General features: G+C 54.8%; 1 protein-coding gene across 11 annotated transcripts in view; it reads right to left on the bottom strand.

The window, feature by feature from the left end:
* NAV1 (neuron navigator 1) overlaps positions 1–15,225 on the bottom strand; it is a 231,260-nt gene that overhangs the window by 34,397 nt on the left and 181,638 nt on the right. For all 11 annotated transcript variants that reach the window (XM_051820452.3, XM_070055083.2, XM_051820454.3 and 8 more), the window contains 6 exons: positions 5,634–5,772; positions 5,099–5,396; positions 3,296–3,989; positions 2,398–2,841; positions 1,098–1,139; positions 364–512 (listed from right to left, as the gene is read on the bottom strand). In XM_051820452.3, the coding sequence (XP_051676412.3) occupies positions 364–512; positions 1,098–1,139; positions 2,398–2,841; positions 3,296–3,989; positions 5,099–5,396; positions 5,634–5,772 (1,766 nt within the window). The remainder of the gene's footprint in view (positions 1–363; positions 513–1,097; positions 1,140–2,397; positions 2,842–3,295; positions 3,990–5,098; positions 5,397–5,633; positions 5,773–15,225) is intronic.

Here is a 15,225-nt window from a genome sequence, read left to right as displayed (position 1 = left end):
ACGACTGCTCCCTGCTTCCTCCCTGCCAGCCGAGCCTTTCCGCACTGCCCTCCCACCAGCCGTCCCGGTGCTACGGGGTGCGGCTGCGCCCTTCCGGCAGCTCCATGTGCCAGCTCACCGCACTGGCCTGATCCCCAGCCTTTAGCTTCTGGCTCTTCCACGCCATCATTCAGACTCTCTGATGCTACAAGGACCCCCACCACCTGTGCTCAGGGGCAACTTTGTAATGTGGCATCCTGCAGCACTCTGCATCCAATCTCATCTCGGCGGACAAACCGAGGCTCCACGAAGCAGCCCATAGCATAGGTGCACGCCGCCTCGTGGGGCCCTCTTCACCCCATGCCACAGTTGGGAAACACTGACCTACGTTGGTAAGCTGGCCCTTTGCACTCAAGGACATGGAGAGTGCAGGGGGAGAAGGCAGCTCGGACTGGTCGTCGGACTCGGGCAGCCCGCCGATGGTGTGGGAGTGCCGCCTCTCCTTGGTGTCCTCCTGGGACTGCAGCTGGTACCTGTAGACAGCAGCAGCAGGACTCAGTCTGGGGCCTGGGCCTGGGCCCGACACAGCAGGACACAGTGCTGGCAGCACGGAGGGTGTGGGAGAGCAGGACAGGGGAGGAGGGGGGCACCAATGCCACTCAAGTCCCTTCTCCCAGGCCCTCCGTGTTCCCGGCAGGGGCTCACTTCAGAGCCTCCTGCTTCTGGCTGTGCACTCTGGCTGCAGGAGCCCCCGCCCCACGGAACGACCTCATGGAGATATAGTAAGGGAGAACCACACAGGGCTTGTGAGCAACCCCACAGGCAGGCTGCTCGCCTCACGCTAAGGGAGAAAGAGTACAACAGGCAGGTGCAGGCAAGTGTGGGATTCCCAGCTGCAAACTTGTCTCCCCTACGGCCCCACCACCATCAAGGAACCCCTGCTGTGAAAGCTGGGGCAGGCTGCTAGGTTTCATCCATGCAGGACCACACAGAAATGATGCGGCTCAATGGGTCACTGGACTCATGGCTGGGGCCGGGGCCGGGGCACACTATTAGTTTTCGTACAGACAAGGAGTCAGTCCCAGGCCCAGGGGAGAAAAAACACATTTAAGGGTTACCTGAGCCCTTTTTTGGGAAGAGTGTTCCGATCCCGCTGGTTACTGTGGAGACAGAGAGAGAGAAAGTCAGAGAGAAGTACATGGGTCCATCTTAGAAACCAGAGTTTGGGGCCTGCATCATGCCCATGTCACCGGCACCTCATGTGAGCCCGATTCAAGCCCTGGCTGCTCCACTTCAGATCCAGCTCCCTGCTAATGTGCCAGGGGAAGCAGCAGAAGATGGCCCAATGACCTGGGCCCCTGCATCCACATGGGAGACCTGGATGGAGTTCCAGGCTCCTGGCTTCAGCCTGGCTCAGCCCTGGCTATTACGGAGATTTGGGGTGTGAACCAGTAGATGGAAGATCTCTCTTTCTCTGTCTGTCCCTCTCCATCTCTGCAACTCTGCCTTTCAAATAAATAAATAAGCATTTTAAAAAAGCACAAAGAAACCAAAGTTTAGAACCACAGATTGGCCGGCGCCACGGATCAATAGGCTAATCCTCCACCTAGCGGCGCCGGCACACCGGGTTCTAGTCCCGGTCGGGGCGCCGGATTCTGTCCCGGTTGCCCCTCTTCCAGGCTAGCTCTCTGCTGTGGCCCGGGAAAGCAGTGGAGGATGGCCCAAGTGCTTGGGCCCTGCACCTGCATGGGAGACCAGGAGAAGCACCTGGCTCCTGCCTTCGGATCAGCGCCGTGCGCCAGCCACAGCGCACCAGCCGTAGTGGCCATTGGAGGGTGAACCAACGGCAAAGGAAGACCTTTCTCTCTGTCTCTCTCTCTCACTGTCCACTCTGCCTGTAAAAAAAAAAAAAAAAACACACAGACTGAAGGGATCTAGACCTGGAAGAGTGGACAGCAAACACAAGTCCATTTCCTCCCCATACCCAAAACAGAGAGGCTGCAGCCTTTGCCTGGCTCCAGCTCGGGAGATTCGTTGGGAATACTGAACGTTTTTTCTCCGGCTGGGACTTGAGGTGTGGTTAGCTATGGAAGAGCTCCTGGACAGGAGACCAAGACCAGGCTGTGACAGAACAGAAATGAATCTGGGCTGGGACGCAGATGCTCCGGGTGACAGGCTCAACAAATCCTGAGTACTTGACATCTCTGTGCACCGTGTCCCCATGTGGCAGACGAGAACAATAATCACACAGAACCCAAAAGATCCTAAGGCGTTGCACAGCAAATGAGATTACCTAATATATGTGAGCGTTTTTGAAAGTCACACAGAGACAATCGAATACGGAATAGCACTGCTAGGGGACAAAGGAGCCTGTAGCACAGGGACAGGCCGCAGCTCAGCTCTGGCCCGGCCACCTACCCGTCCAACTGCCCGGCTCTGGGGCTTCCAGTCCAGCTCAGCTCTTCAGCCTCTTCCTCTGGGGGGGCAGCAGCTGGGGCAGGGGGGGCAGGGACGGGTGGACTGCTGGGGAAGGCACTGGGTAGGCTCATCGGCATCTGGAGGGACTCCATGCTCCTGTGCAGGCCCGAGAGTTTGGGGTACATGCGGCTCTCCTTTGGGACACTGAAACCGCTCATGAGCTCCAGGCCCTGGGAGAAGCTGGCGGAGTTAATATTGAGGATGGGCGCTGGACTAGGGGTGAAGCAAGAAGGGAGAGCACCCCCCGAGGTGGAGCTTGTGGGATGAAGATCTGGGACTTTGGAAGCATGGGGGTCGCTGGACGATGGTAGGTCCAGGCTGTTGGAGTTGACCTTGTCCAGGTTGGCGAGTGAGGGCGGCTTGACAAAGCCCTTAGCCGTGGTCCTGGGAGAAGCAGAGAGAATATACTTAGGATAACAGAAGTAGAGAGCAAGAGGATATGGAACCTCAGCTTTAGAGGAACCTGGGCATGGTACCTTGGTTCCTGGCTATTCGTCAGGTTCAGAGAGGCTTATCCTAACACTGCTGCGAAATCTGATACCCGACTTGGGGCATCTTCGGTGTTAAGGAGGGAAGACAGCAGGTGCACACAGGAGACATAAGTGAGTTACATGCAAACAGGCATCCGTGTGTCACCACACATAGTAACGTGCTGAAGACAGGTTAAGGGTGGATCGGGGCATTGTGGGGAAGAGATGAGTGTCCAACACGGTTGTCAAAGAGGAAGAAGAGAATTGCACAGAGGATCAGGGGGTGGGGGGAGACCCACACACAGGCCTAGAGACAATGGCGGGGGGGAACAGGTCACACCCCCCCCAGTCTAAGCGGGGTACCTTACCTGAGAGGGGTCGGCGGCAGCTCCGCCAGCTTGGCGGCCGGCGGGTGGTTTGCTTGGTTCTTGGGAGTACTTTCCGGGGAGCCGATGCTCTTCAGGGAGATGTTGTCCGCGTCCAAGGCCACTGCCTTGGCTTTGGCCTTCTCCTTTTCCCGGTCCGTCTGGTTGACAGGAGCCGGTGGGGTCCGCCCACTGGCCACTTTGGAAGGCTCCTTCAGTCTGGAGGGAGTGAGGCCCCCTTGCTTGGTGCTGAGGAGGCTGGGGTCAATGCTACTGCTGACGGGGCGCGGTCCACCCCGCCCACCGGTCACGCTCATGGAGCTGGACTTGGCCGGCCGGGGCAGGCTGCGGTACTGGATGTTGGAACGGGCTCCGGGAGCCAGGAAGCCGGGCTCTGCGCTGTTAGACACATCCAAGCTCGTCTTGCGCCCGTTAACGGGCTTCACCGGGATGCCCGAGGACTTCTGGATCTTGCCCAGAGTGGCCGAGCCACCCGTCTGCATGACGGTGGCGGTGCCTGTGGCAGGAGGGGGCTTCTTGTAGCCGAAAGACCCCGAAGTGGAGGGCCGGGCGATGCCTGACGGCGGCTTTTTGGCATCACTCAGGCGGTCCCGGCCGGCGTCGGAGGAGGAGCGCTGCAGCCCAGTGTTTCTCACAGCAAGCTTGCCCTTGTCCGTGGCTTTGCCTTCTGGTTTGCCTGCAGGAAGTAGGAGGAGAGTGGCTGAAATGGACCAGAACCGTAGGAATTCTTCCCTCTTGTTTGTGAGAGCAGGGGAAGCCCTCAGGGTGTTGCAGAATTCTACGGGCTTCAGTGTGGGCAGGCAGCTACTGGACAAGCTCATGAAGCTTCTTGCCGGGGGACCCTCGGTGGGTGGGGTTGGGAGGGTAGGGGTTTCGTTGTTTTCTGTGGCAAGGTCCATTTTGGTTAAAATGAAAGAGGCAGGAGCCATCACAGTGGCACAGCAGGCTAAGCCAGCATCCCATATGGGCACTGGTTCAAGTCCTGGCTGCTCCTCTTCCAACCCAGCTCTCTGCTTATGGCCTGGGAAAGCAGCGGAAGATTCTCAAGTGCTTTGGCCCCCTGCACCCACGTGGGAGACCCAGAGGAAGCTGCTGGCTCCTGGCTTCAGATCAGCCCAGCTCCAGCAGTTGTGGCCATTTGGGGGGTGAACCAGGTGGATGGAAGACCTTTCTCTCTGTAACTCAGCCACAAAAGTGATCAAGAAAGGACTATATCTAATAAGCCGGCAAGGAAGAGAAGATAAGGAGAGGAAGTCGCGGGACAGAGCATCAGCTCCCAGTCACCCATGACTGGCTGGAAATGCCCGTCCCTGCTGCAAGGGCTGATGGGTCACCATCCTCCTGGGATGTCAAGCGAGTGTCTGGGGACAGGAAGAACACCGCTAACGTCATCCCTGCAGTCATGTGACTCAGCACGTTCCCAGGGCCTCCCGGCACCCTGCCAAGCACCACCTTGTGAAGACGAGCGCACCGACAGGTGTCTCGGGAGAGGAAAGAGCGAATGGCAGGGCCAGCCCTGGAGGGAGGCCGCCCCGGCCTCGGGACGTGGACGTCACATCTCACTGCGCTGCCTCTCAGGCTGCGCGCTTCCGGCCCAGCCACTCACCCTCATCGCATTTCTCTCCAGAGAATGTTGGCACATTTGTAAAGTAGAGTGAGTAACACTTATGCTTCCTGAGTCTCAGGGCGGCCCCGAGCCCAGACGGGGAAAGGCAGACACAGTCACCACCCAGGGCAAAGGACCATTAGGAAAAGGGCCACGCGTTTCCTTTCCTGCAGGCTTACCTGCGACTCTGAGGCCGCTCTGCGCCGTATGGGTGATGGGGGAAGTGACAGCCACCGGGGGGGTCTTGCCCTTCTTCAGGGAGCCGGGGTGCCCCAGGATGATGGGCTTCTTCAGCTCCCCACCCTTGGACGAATCGTCACAGCTCTCGGGCCGCTCCCTCCGCCACTTGGAAGTCCCAGGTTCCATCTTCAGGCTCCCGCTGTCGTACTCCAGTTTCTTGGGGGCCTTCTCCTCGGATTCGCTGAACCAGCTCAGCCCACTTTCTGCCAGGGAGCGCTTCTCTGAGTCAGTGCGTAGCTAAAGAGAGGGAACAAGGCAGAGTGAGACACTCACGTGAGTGAGACACTCACGTGGGGACAGGGGAATAGACAGGGAGGGGGGTCTTCTGTGGTGAGCAGGTGGTCAAGCGAGGGTCTCCACCCAACTACTCTGTGCACATGCAAGCTCCCCCCCCCACCCCCCCCCCCATCAGCACAGGTGCTGCCCTGTCGGCCCTGGGGCTCATCCTGAGCAGGTGGCTGCAGAGTCCCGTACCACTACTGTAGAGTTCCTGCGGGAAGCCGTGGGAGTGGTCGGGAGGGAGTTGAGTGAGGAGCTGGCGTTGAACTCTTCCGAGCTGAGGTTGTCCGAGGCATCGCTGAGCCCGCTGCTGATGGAACTGCTCTCATCCCAGCTGCAGGGAGAGATCAAGGTCAGCAGTTAAAACAGAAGCCAAGGCAAGAAGTAAATTTTTTGTCCTGATGGAAGAATGGCGCTGGACCACTGTATAGACTGGCCAAGAAGAGAAAGCTGGGGCTTAGTTCTGGGGATTGCCAGTAACTCAAATGTTTCCCTGCATCTGGGTGGTTTCTGTCTTTTCTTTTTTTTAAACAAAGGGAAGAGACTCTTTTTATCTGGTAAACGATGTTTTATCTCCTTAACAGAAAGCTCTGTTATAAAGACAAGGTCATTTTTGGATCAATTTAATTATACAATTTCCTCCCCCTATAACTGGCCTCCATCTTCAGCACTACCTCACCTTTGCTCATTTTCAGACGTGTTCTCCAGGTATCGCTTTCCCTCAAAATGCCCATTCCTGGTAACAAGGGGCCAGACAAAGACATTTCTAGAGTCACCTAGAGCTGACCTGCGTGTGCCCTCTCAAGGGCTCTCCATTCCTCCAGTCTACCCCTCCTGGACCAGATCCTGCCTCTCAACAGCTAGGACGGCTGTGCAGGTAAATGGGCCAATCGGGAGGGCTGTGCCAAGCAGAGGTGCCAGACCCACGCTGGATGGTTGCATTTCTCCAGCCGCTTGGGCTCTCAGCGTCCTGGCATCCAGCGAGAGACCGCTGTTAGGCGTCTGTCTCTGAGAACCCTGGTCCACGGACTAAGACCTTCCACAGCGGCCACATGTTTACAGCTGATGCGCCAATCATCTTCAGGTTTAAGCAGGTTTGTCTATAACATCTGCACGGAACAGCCTCTCTACCACTGACACCAGTTTTCTCTTGTTCTAGCCTTGCTGGTCCCATGTTTCTTGTTCGTCACATTCATCATTTTCTACCTCCTACAGTCTGTCTTCAAGGGCCTCGTTTTCCAAGTCTTTCACAATTCTTCTGGACCCTAACAAGTTCTTCAGATTTCACTCAAGTTTGGGAGCCTCGAGCTGACCACTGAAGTTCGGTGAGACGGCTCCACATTAGCATCTGTTTGTGCAGGGTAAGGGGCATCGTTCCATCCCGGTGTCTGAGTCCAGAGCGTGTCCGTTTGTCAGCTTCACACGTGTGCAGGAACGAACAAGGCTTGAGATGTTTTTGGTGAATTGGCCAGTATGTGGACATTTTTTTCTTTTTGGTTTATTTTGAGTTTCACATCATGGAACAAAAATCAGACATACAAGCCATCTAAGTGCTTGGCCCAGATTTCAGCTGGCCTCCCTCTAATTCATGTGCTGGGAATAGGGAAGTGGGTGGTTTGGACATTTGGCTTGGCTGCTCTGCAGTGATTTATCCAATACGTTGAGAAACAGCAAAGAAAGCACGGAGTTGAGAGCATACTACAGAGTTGTTTCAATAGCGCTGTTGTGACACACAGCCATTATCAAGTGACAACCAACCTCCCCTGGTTCTGACACATCTTAAAGCTCACATCTGTCCTGGACTGAGATATCCCACACCACCCATCCTGAAGAGAATACGGAGGACACATATCTGAAGCTGGTTTTATGACCCTATCAGCCCTTCCAGGGCAAGATAAGATCTCTGGCAAGCAAACAAACAAGTATTCACAGCATGCTTCTCTGAGGTCGGAGACAGAGGAAGCCTGGAGCGCCAAATCTTTCATCTGAGATTAATTACTGGGAAGCAAGGTCTTGGAGCAGAGCGGAGAAAGCTCTTACGGACTGGCCCTTCGAAAAGAAAGACTGCCAGAGCCCCAGAGTCCTGAAAGAAACCTTCCTTTGCCCTAGCTATGGGAAGCCCGACACTGAAATGGATGAGGGAGGTCTGCCTTCTAGGAGCGCTGGGACCTCCAAAGTGCTTCTTCCACAGACACAAAGCAGAAGCCCCAAATTATCAAGCAGGGTTGCTCTGCAGGTTCTGAACCCAAGGAAAATTCTGGTGTTGCTACCCAAGGGTTAACATCTGCATTGGTGAGGCACAGCTCCTTTCTTTAAAGAGTTAGGGAAGTAATGCACGCGAGGGTGGAGATTCAAGCAGCCCATGAAACTGTAAGGAGAAATGTCCCTTATCTGCCTTCCTATTTTTAATTCCACCGCAACCACCACCGTTAAGTTTCCCACGCTTCCTTCCAAAGCACCCCTGTGTCTCTGTCTGCTGGCTGTTTGTCCTCTGGCTCTGCTCAACAGGGCAGGGGAGGGGGCGGGGCACACCGCACCAACCTGGGGATTCGCCCCACGCCTCTGTTTCAGTGGAGTGCAGGTACGTGCCCGGGACAGGACGCTTTCTAAGACCTCACATATCACAAGATGCCTGTATTGGAGCTTGTGAGATTCTGGTTAGGCTGAAAACACGCCCTCAGGATGTGAAGGCAGCACCCACTGCTTCTGCCTCGGGCTGCTTCCACAGCCATTCTGCTTCCTTGTTCTTAGTGTGGGACCTGCTTTCTTCCTCTCTGGGACTTGTAGCATCTTCGCGTCCTGCCACACCATCAAGGGTGTGCCCTTTTACTTCTCAAGCTGTGTCCATCATTTCAACTCTGACTTTGGACGCTCTGTACCTTCAGCTCTGGGAGATCACCCTGAAACTGCTTTTTCTTCTTTTATCCTCTTCCTTTTCTGGTTCTCTCTTCTAGAACGTCCATTAATCAGGAGGTGGATACTCTGATTTTCTCATCTTCCAGTTCCATCTCCCCCCCCACCCCCCAGGATTTATTTACTTGAAAAGCACAGTTACAGAGAGAAGAAGGGAGGGAGGAAAAGGGAAGAGGGAGTGATGGGGGAGGGGGGGAGTTTCCATCTGTTGGTTCACACCCCAAATGGCCACAATGGCAGACAAAGGGCCAGCCGAAGCCAGGGGCCCCAAGCACCTGGGCCATGCTCTGCTGCTTTCCCAGGCACATGAACAGGGAGCTAGATTGGAAGTGGAGCAGCCGGGACACAAGCTGGACTCATATACACGCCAGCATCACAGGCAGCAGCTAACCTGTTGTGCCACACCAGCAGCCCCAGCACCATCTTTCTAGAAGCCCTACTTGTGGGGCAGTGGCCACGTGTTACCTCCCGTCTAGTAAGTTTTTCATGTCTGCTACCATATTTTTAATTTCCAAGGAGTCTTTGTTCTTGAAAATACAGCACCTTGCTCTTTCAGAGACTCTGTTCACTCCTTTGGAAGGCAGTTTACGATCTCTGCGTAGGTCTGGTTGCAAGCTGATTGTAGGTTCTGTCTGCATAGGTGAGACTTTCCTGCTAGACGCCTTCTCAGCCGTCTGATGATGCTTAGCTGTTTGCTCCCGTGAGAGCCTGGGCCACCCACTGCACGTTACTTGGAAGCTCTGCGCACACAGGGCTGGGCCTGTGGACCACGGCTTCAGTAAGGGGATGTGTTTGGGCTGATTCACTCAAGCTTTTTCTCCTGGGCTGGTCAGATTTCCTGGCGATGACTGTCTCAGACGCCCACCTTCAGGGTCTTAAAGACCACTGTCCTGAGAGCAGAGCTGCAGAAGAGCCTTGGCTGCTTCAACATTCAACATGCAAGCTTTCACTCAGTCCCCTGTGTCTGGGTCGAAGTCTATGCCCTCACCGCGCCAGGAGTCCATAGGGCCTGCTCCACCCTTTGCAGAGTGGGCTGCCCGTGTTAGGACAGCTGCCTTCCTGGCCTGGGAGCCGCAGACCCAGCGTCTGTGTCCACCCAGTCTTCCTGTTTTCAGCTTTACTTCCCCTGCCCTTGAGGTGCCCGAGGCCATCCAGCACCAAGCTTTCTAAGGTGCACAGAGCTGCCGCCCAGCTTCCCCTACTGCTGGCTTGGGAGTCGGCATTAAGTCTAACCGATGAGTTCACCCTCGCCGTTCTCATTACCAGAGCCTCATGGCTGGCATCTTTTCTTTATCCTTTTTTTTTTTTTTTTTTTTTTTGGTTCACCCCCCAAATGGCTGCTATGGCTGGAGCTGCGCCAATCCGAAGCCAGGAGCCAGGTGCTTCCTCCTGGCCTCCCACGTGGGTGCAGGGCCCAAGCACTTGGGCCATCCTCCACTGCACTCCCGGGCCACAGCAGAGAGCTGGACAGAACGAGGAGCAACCAGGACAGAATCCAGTACCCCAACCGGGACTAGAACCCGGGGTGCCGGTGCCGCAGGTGGAGGATTAGCCAAGTGAGCTGCGGCGCCGGCCTATCCTATTTTTTTTTTAGTTTTTTTTTTTTTTTTAATAGACTTATTTTATTTATTTGAAAGGCAGAGATACAAAGAGAAGGAGAGAGAGAGAGAGAGCTCTTCCATCCATCAGTTCACTCCCCAAATGGCTACAATGGCCAGGGCTGGGCCAGGCTGAAGCCAGGAGCCAGGAGCTTCCTCTGGGTCTCCCAGTGGGTGCAGGGGTCCAAGCACGTGGGCCATCTTCTGCTGCTTTACCAGGTGCATTAGCAGGGAGCTGGATCAGAAGTGGCGCACCAGGACTTGAAATGGTGTCCATATGGGATGCCAGCCCTGCAGGCAGAGGCTTAACCTTCTATGCCAGAGCGCTGGCCCCTCTCCTATTTTTTTTTTTTTTTTTCACCCTGTGGTTTTATGACTTAAGGGAAAAAAAAAACCAAAACCCTTTATTGCCAGTCTGCTCCTATGGCAGTTGTGAAATACAGTAAGCTGATTTTATCAGCCGCAAAATGCCCCCGAATGACACTTAACAGAGCCTGCTCTTTTGGAAACAGCGTCCTGGTGGGTAGGTGACCTTTGCGGGGAGGGAGAAAAGGGGACACTGGCTCGGAGTTTCATCATCACATCAAGCAGAGGCCGAGGGAGGCATCTGGATGGCTTGTGGGAGAATCGGCATCTGTGAGCAGAATGAGGCTTGGTGGACACTGCCCCCCGGAAACATAAAATCGCTTAGGGTGCAGGGACAGAAAATCTGGGGAAGAGTTTGCAGAATTGGTCTCTCAAGTAGATCTCGGGTAAAAGAGAACTGGGCAGCAGTGAGCCAGGCCTAAATTCATGAGGACTTGAAAACAACAGAGAACTGAGAGCCCAGTATTTCTTTATAATCCAATCTGTGCATAAATTCAAGGCACCACCGCCAACAGGCAAGTGTGTGTAAGAGAAACGGTGCAGGCCGGCGCTGCGGCTCACTAGGCTAATCCTCCCCCTTGCGGCGCCGGCACACCAGGTTCTAGTCCCGGTTGGGGTGCCGGATTCTGTCCCGGTTGCCCCTCTTCCAGGCCAGCTCTCTGCTGTGGCCCGGGAGTGCAGTGGAGGATGGCCCAAGTGCTTGGGCCCTGCACCTGCATGGGAGACCAGGAGAAGCACCTGGCTCCTGCCTTCGGATCAGCGCGCTGCGCTGGCCACAGCGCGCCGGCCGCGGTGGCCACTGGACGGTGAACCAATGGCAAAAGGAAGACCTTTCTCTCTGTCTCTCTCTCTCACTGTCCACTCTGCCTGTCAAAAAATAAAAAACAAATAAAAATTAAAAAAAGAGAAACGGTGCAGAAGTTTTCCTCCTGATAAGGTTCTTCTAAGACCACCGACACATCGCCACGTCCCTCTGCCCTCAGAGCAGGAGAGGAGACGAAGCTGAGCTGCAGGGCGACATGAAGCCCGACGGAAACGGGGTGACAGAAATGCAGGTCCTCGTCCATGGATACTTGAGTGCTGGACTGCAACGGGTTACAGAGCAAACTCGAGGAGTTCTCTCCACTGGACAGCTACTTCCCCACTCACTGCTCTCCTTCTCCCCAGCCCGCCCTCTCCGACTTACACCTGTTCTTTATTTCCACTGAAACAATCACCACTTTTCCCTGGAGCGCTATCAAAACGCGGTCTGTCTGCAGCCTCCCCGGAGAACCCTCGCTGCCTGCACTGCCATCGCGTCTTTGTCTCCTCTGCGCGTCCCCTGCCTTTGCTCTGGTTCAGCGCCTGCTCTCCTCTCCCTGGAACTCCTGAGGGAAGTCCTCATCAGCCCACTCTGCAATTCTGCCTCCCTCCAGACATGCCCAGCACATCGAACCCACTGGCCCGCAGGTGTCATGCTCAGCTCCTCGGATTCTATAGCCCATAGCCATCCCTAATGCAGTGGAGTGATTAAGAGCCCGGATCCTGGGGCCAAACTATCTGGGTTTAAATGTTACTAACTCAGCCCAGGGTTACATTCAACAGGCAAACATTCACTGGGCTCCCCATATCTACAAGGCACAGTGCCAGCTATTACGAGCACTCAACAATGAGTGGCTGCCCCAAATGAGCTTTTAAACCACAGTGGAGGAGCTGGTACTGTGGCATAGAGGGTAGAGCCGCCAACTGCAGTGCCAGCATCCCATATGGGCGCTGTTCCCATATGGGTGGCTGTTCCACTTCCGATCCAGCTCTCTGCTATGGCCTGGGAAAGCAGTAGAAGATGGCCCAAGTCCTTGGGCCCCTGTACCCACGTGGGAGACATGGAAGAAGCTCCTGGCTCTTGGCTTCTGATCAGTGCAGCTCTGGTCATTGTGGCTAACTGGGGAGTAAACCAGCAGATGGAAGACCTCTCTCTCTCTGCTTCTCCTTCTCTCTGTGTGTAACTCTGACTTTCAAATAAATAAATAAATCTTAAAAAAAATAAACCACGGGTAGAGAAAGATGTACAAACACAGTAAACCCAATGACAGATGTACAGATAATGTACATAAGGGAATACAAAGGGGTGACTTAGTTCTCCAACAAAACCCCCAAATCTGATTTTGCCATGTCAGCATACCGATTAACATACTGCTTATGCTCTCTCCTCTATCCCATGCCACTCCTACCTCCTACATCCCTTAGGATTCCTAATGGGTGACCAGCTCTCTCATCTAATCTCCTTTTAGAAACCCAGGCTTGCATGAGGAGACACTCCTGTCATCAGGAAAGCAGTGGAAGATGGCCCAAGTCCTTGGGCCCCTGCACCCGCCCACGTAGGAGACCTGAAGAAGCTCCTGGCCCCTGGCTTCGGATCGGCGCAGATCTGGCTCTTGCGGCCAATTGGGGGGTGAACCAGGGATGGAAGACTTCTCTCTCTCTCTGTCTCTCCCTCTCTCTCTATGTAACTCTGATTTTCATATAAATAAATAAATAAATCTTTAAAAAAAAATTCATTTACTTGACAAGCAGAGAGAAAGAGAGAGAGAGATTTGTCATCTGCTGATTTACTCCCCAAATGGCCACAATGGCTGGGAGCCAGGAACTCCATCTCCGTCTCCCCCATGTCTAGCAGGGACCCAGGCACCTGCTTTCCCAGGTGCATCAATAGGGACCTGGACCAGAAGTGGAGCAGCCTGGCCTTGACCCAGTGCTCCAATGCGTGATGTTTGCCTTGCACGTGGTGGCTTAACCCTCGGTGCCACCGTGCTGGCCCAGGGGCTGTGGTTTCAGAGCTGCTATTTTTACATTCTCCAAAACTGACCAGTATCGGTTTCCAAATAGTCCTCGCTTTGTGTGGGGGACAGGTGGGGGAAGGGAGGGGGGAGGGGGAATTCCTAAGCATTCTCTTTTTAGGACTTTCAGTTCTCTGCTGAAATTCCCCATCCGTTCAAGAACACAACTCTCCTTTTCTATCAGATCCTTAAACGTGTTTGTGAAAAGCATCTTACAACCTGTCTCCTAGTCCTAACGCTAGGTCACCCGTAGGTCGCTCCTATTGAGTAACTTTACTCAGTCATGTTTTCTGTCCTCCGCCCCAGGCCTTCGTAACCTTCTGTTATGTGCCAGTTGTTGTGTGTGAAAGAATCACAATGAAGGTACCCAGAAAAGGATGTACGCCTTCCTCCGTCCGGCTGTCAGCGTGGAGAACAGAACCAGGGCCAGGCCTGCTGTCGCTTTGGTTACAATCAGTTCAGCGCTGGTTTCTAGTGTTTCGAGGGCAAGATCAGCAGGGCTTGGGCCCTGAGCACGGTGACACTGCAGAGCTCTCCGTGTGCCACGCGGCCGGCCACCAGCTGTCTGGGCTGCTCCAGCACGGTGGGCCGCGGCGCGCACCAAGTGAAGGGTCCTCACGTTGGAGGGGTCTTTCTCGACCTCCTGCCCTGCTCTCAGACTTCAGCGTGTAGTGCTGGTGCTGTGTACTGGGGGAAGACCCTGTGCTTGCTGGGTGGAGAGGGGCTGTCTTCCTGAGCTTTCTGCCCTGCCCTCAGTCTTCAGCAGGTGATGGTCCAGCTACAGCGGTTCCTGCCACCCACATGGGAGACCCAGATTCCTGACGTCAGCACAACCCAGCCCTGGTTCTTGCAAACACTAGGAGGGGTGCAATCTGTTCTCGCTCCCCTCTCTGCAACTCCTATCCCCTGCCACTTCACTCTGTCAAAAAAAAAAAAAAAAATTTTTTTTTTGACAGACAGAGTGGATAGTGAGAGAGAGAGAGACAGAGAGAAAGGTCTTCCTTTGCCGTTGGTTCACCCTCCAATGGCCGCCACAGCTGGCGCACTGTGGCCGGCGCATCGCGCTGATCTGAAGGCAGGAGCCAGGTGCTTCTCCTGGTCTCCCATGGGGTGCAGGGCCCAAGCACTTGGGCCATCCTCCACTGCACTCCCTGGCCACAGCAGAGAGCTGGACTGGAAGAGGGGCAACCGGGACAGAATCCGGTGCCCCAACCGGGACTAGAACCCGGTGTGCCGGCGCCTCAAGGCGGAGGATTAGCCTGTTGAGCCGCGGCGCCGGCCGCGTCAAAAATTTTTTTCTCTTTAGTTCAGCTCTTCTCCCTTTCCTCATCTATCATGAGTCTGCCTGGCCACACCCCGAGATGAAACAGCCATCCATTTCTGCTCCCCTAGGAGAGCTCACCCCTTCCTGGAATTTGGTTCAGTGAGAAGACTTTGCATCTTTAGATAGCTTTTTTTTTTTTTTTTTTAAGTTACAATGTTGCTTCTCCAGCTCAGTCCTGTTGTCAGGGTGAGAATAACAGTGTTGTCATACTACACCATCTCTTTCAATAAACCATCCCTGAAGAATAAATAAAGCCCTTCAGCTAGGGCTGTAAGAAGGGCAACTGACTCCTCTTCTTGTTTGCTTGCCCACTTCCTAGCACTGATACCATGGTCTACGGAACTCTCTGGTGCACCCCATCTCCTCTGTAGGATGAAAAGCGAGACTGTGAGGAGGCCAGCTAACCGAACACTGCTCTACTTGTGTCTGTGCAGACACGTGGCCACGCACGGGGCAGGGAGCACCCCTCCCCTCTGGGAAGAGCACCAACACTAACACAGCTCTTGGCTAGCATTGGCCACCCCTCCCAGACTTCTCGCAGGCTGTCTGCTCCCCACATTTTGGGCCCATGGGTCTTGAATGGCCAAGGGAGCCTGCAGGCAGCCAGAGGGCCAAGGGTGTGGGCTTGGGCTAGCTAACTGGGTGGGTGGGCCAGTGTGTGACTGTGCAGGAAAAAATCCTCACTGCTTCTCTGCCGCAGCCTGCTTCCCGCAGGTCAGACCTGAACGCCGACCGGGTTCCCCTTCAGTCCCGAATACGCGTGCCTGCGG

This window comes from Oryctolagus cuniculus, chromosome 13 (assembly GCF_051225735.1).
Source record: "Oryctolagus cuniculus isolate XC-2025 breed Fujian yellow rabbit chromosome 13, ASM5122573v1, whole genome shotgun sequence".
Classification (NCBI taxonomy): Eukaryota; Metazoa; Chordata; class Mammalia; order Lagomorpha; family Leporidae; genus Oryctolagus; species Oryctolagus cuniculus.
This window is presented reverse-complemented; position numbering and strand designations above follow the sequence as displayed.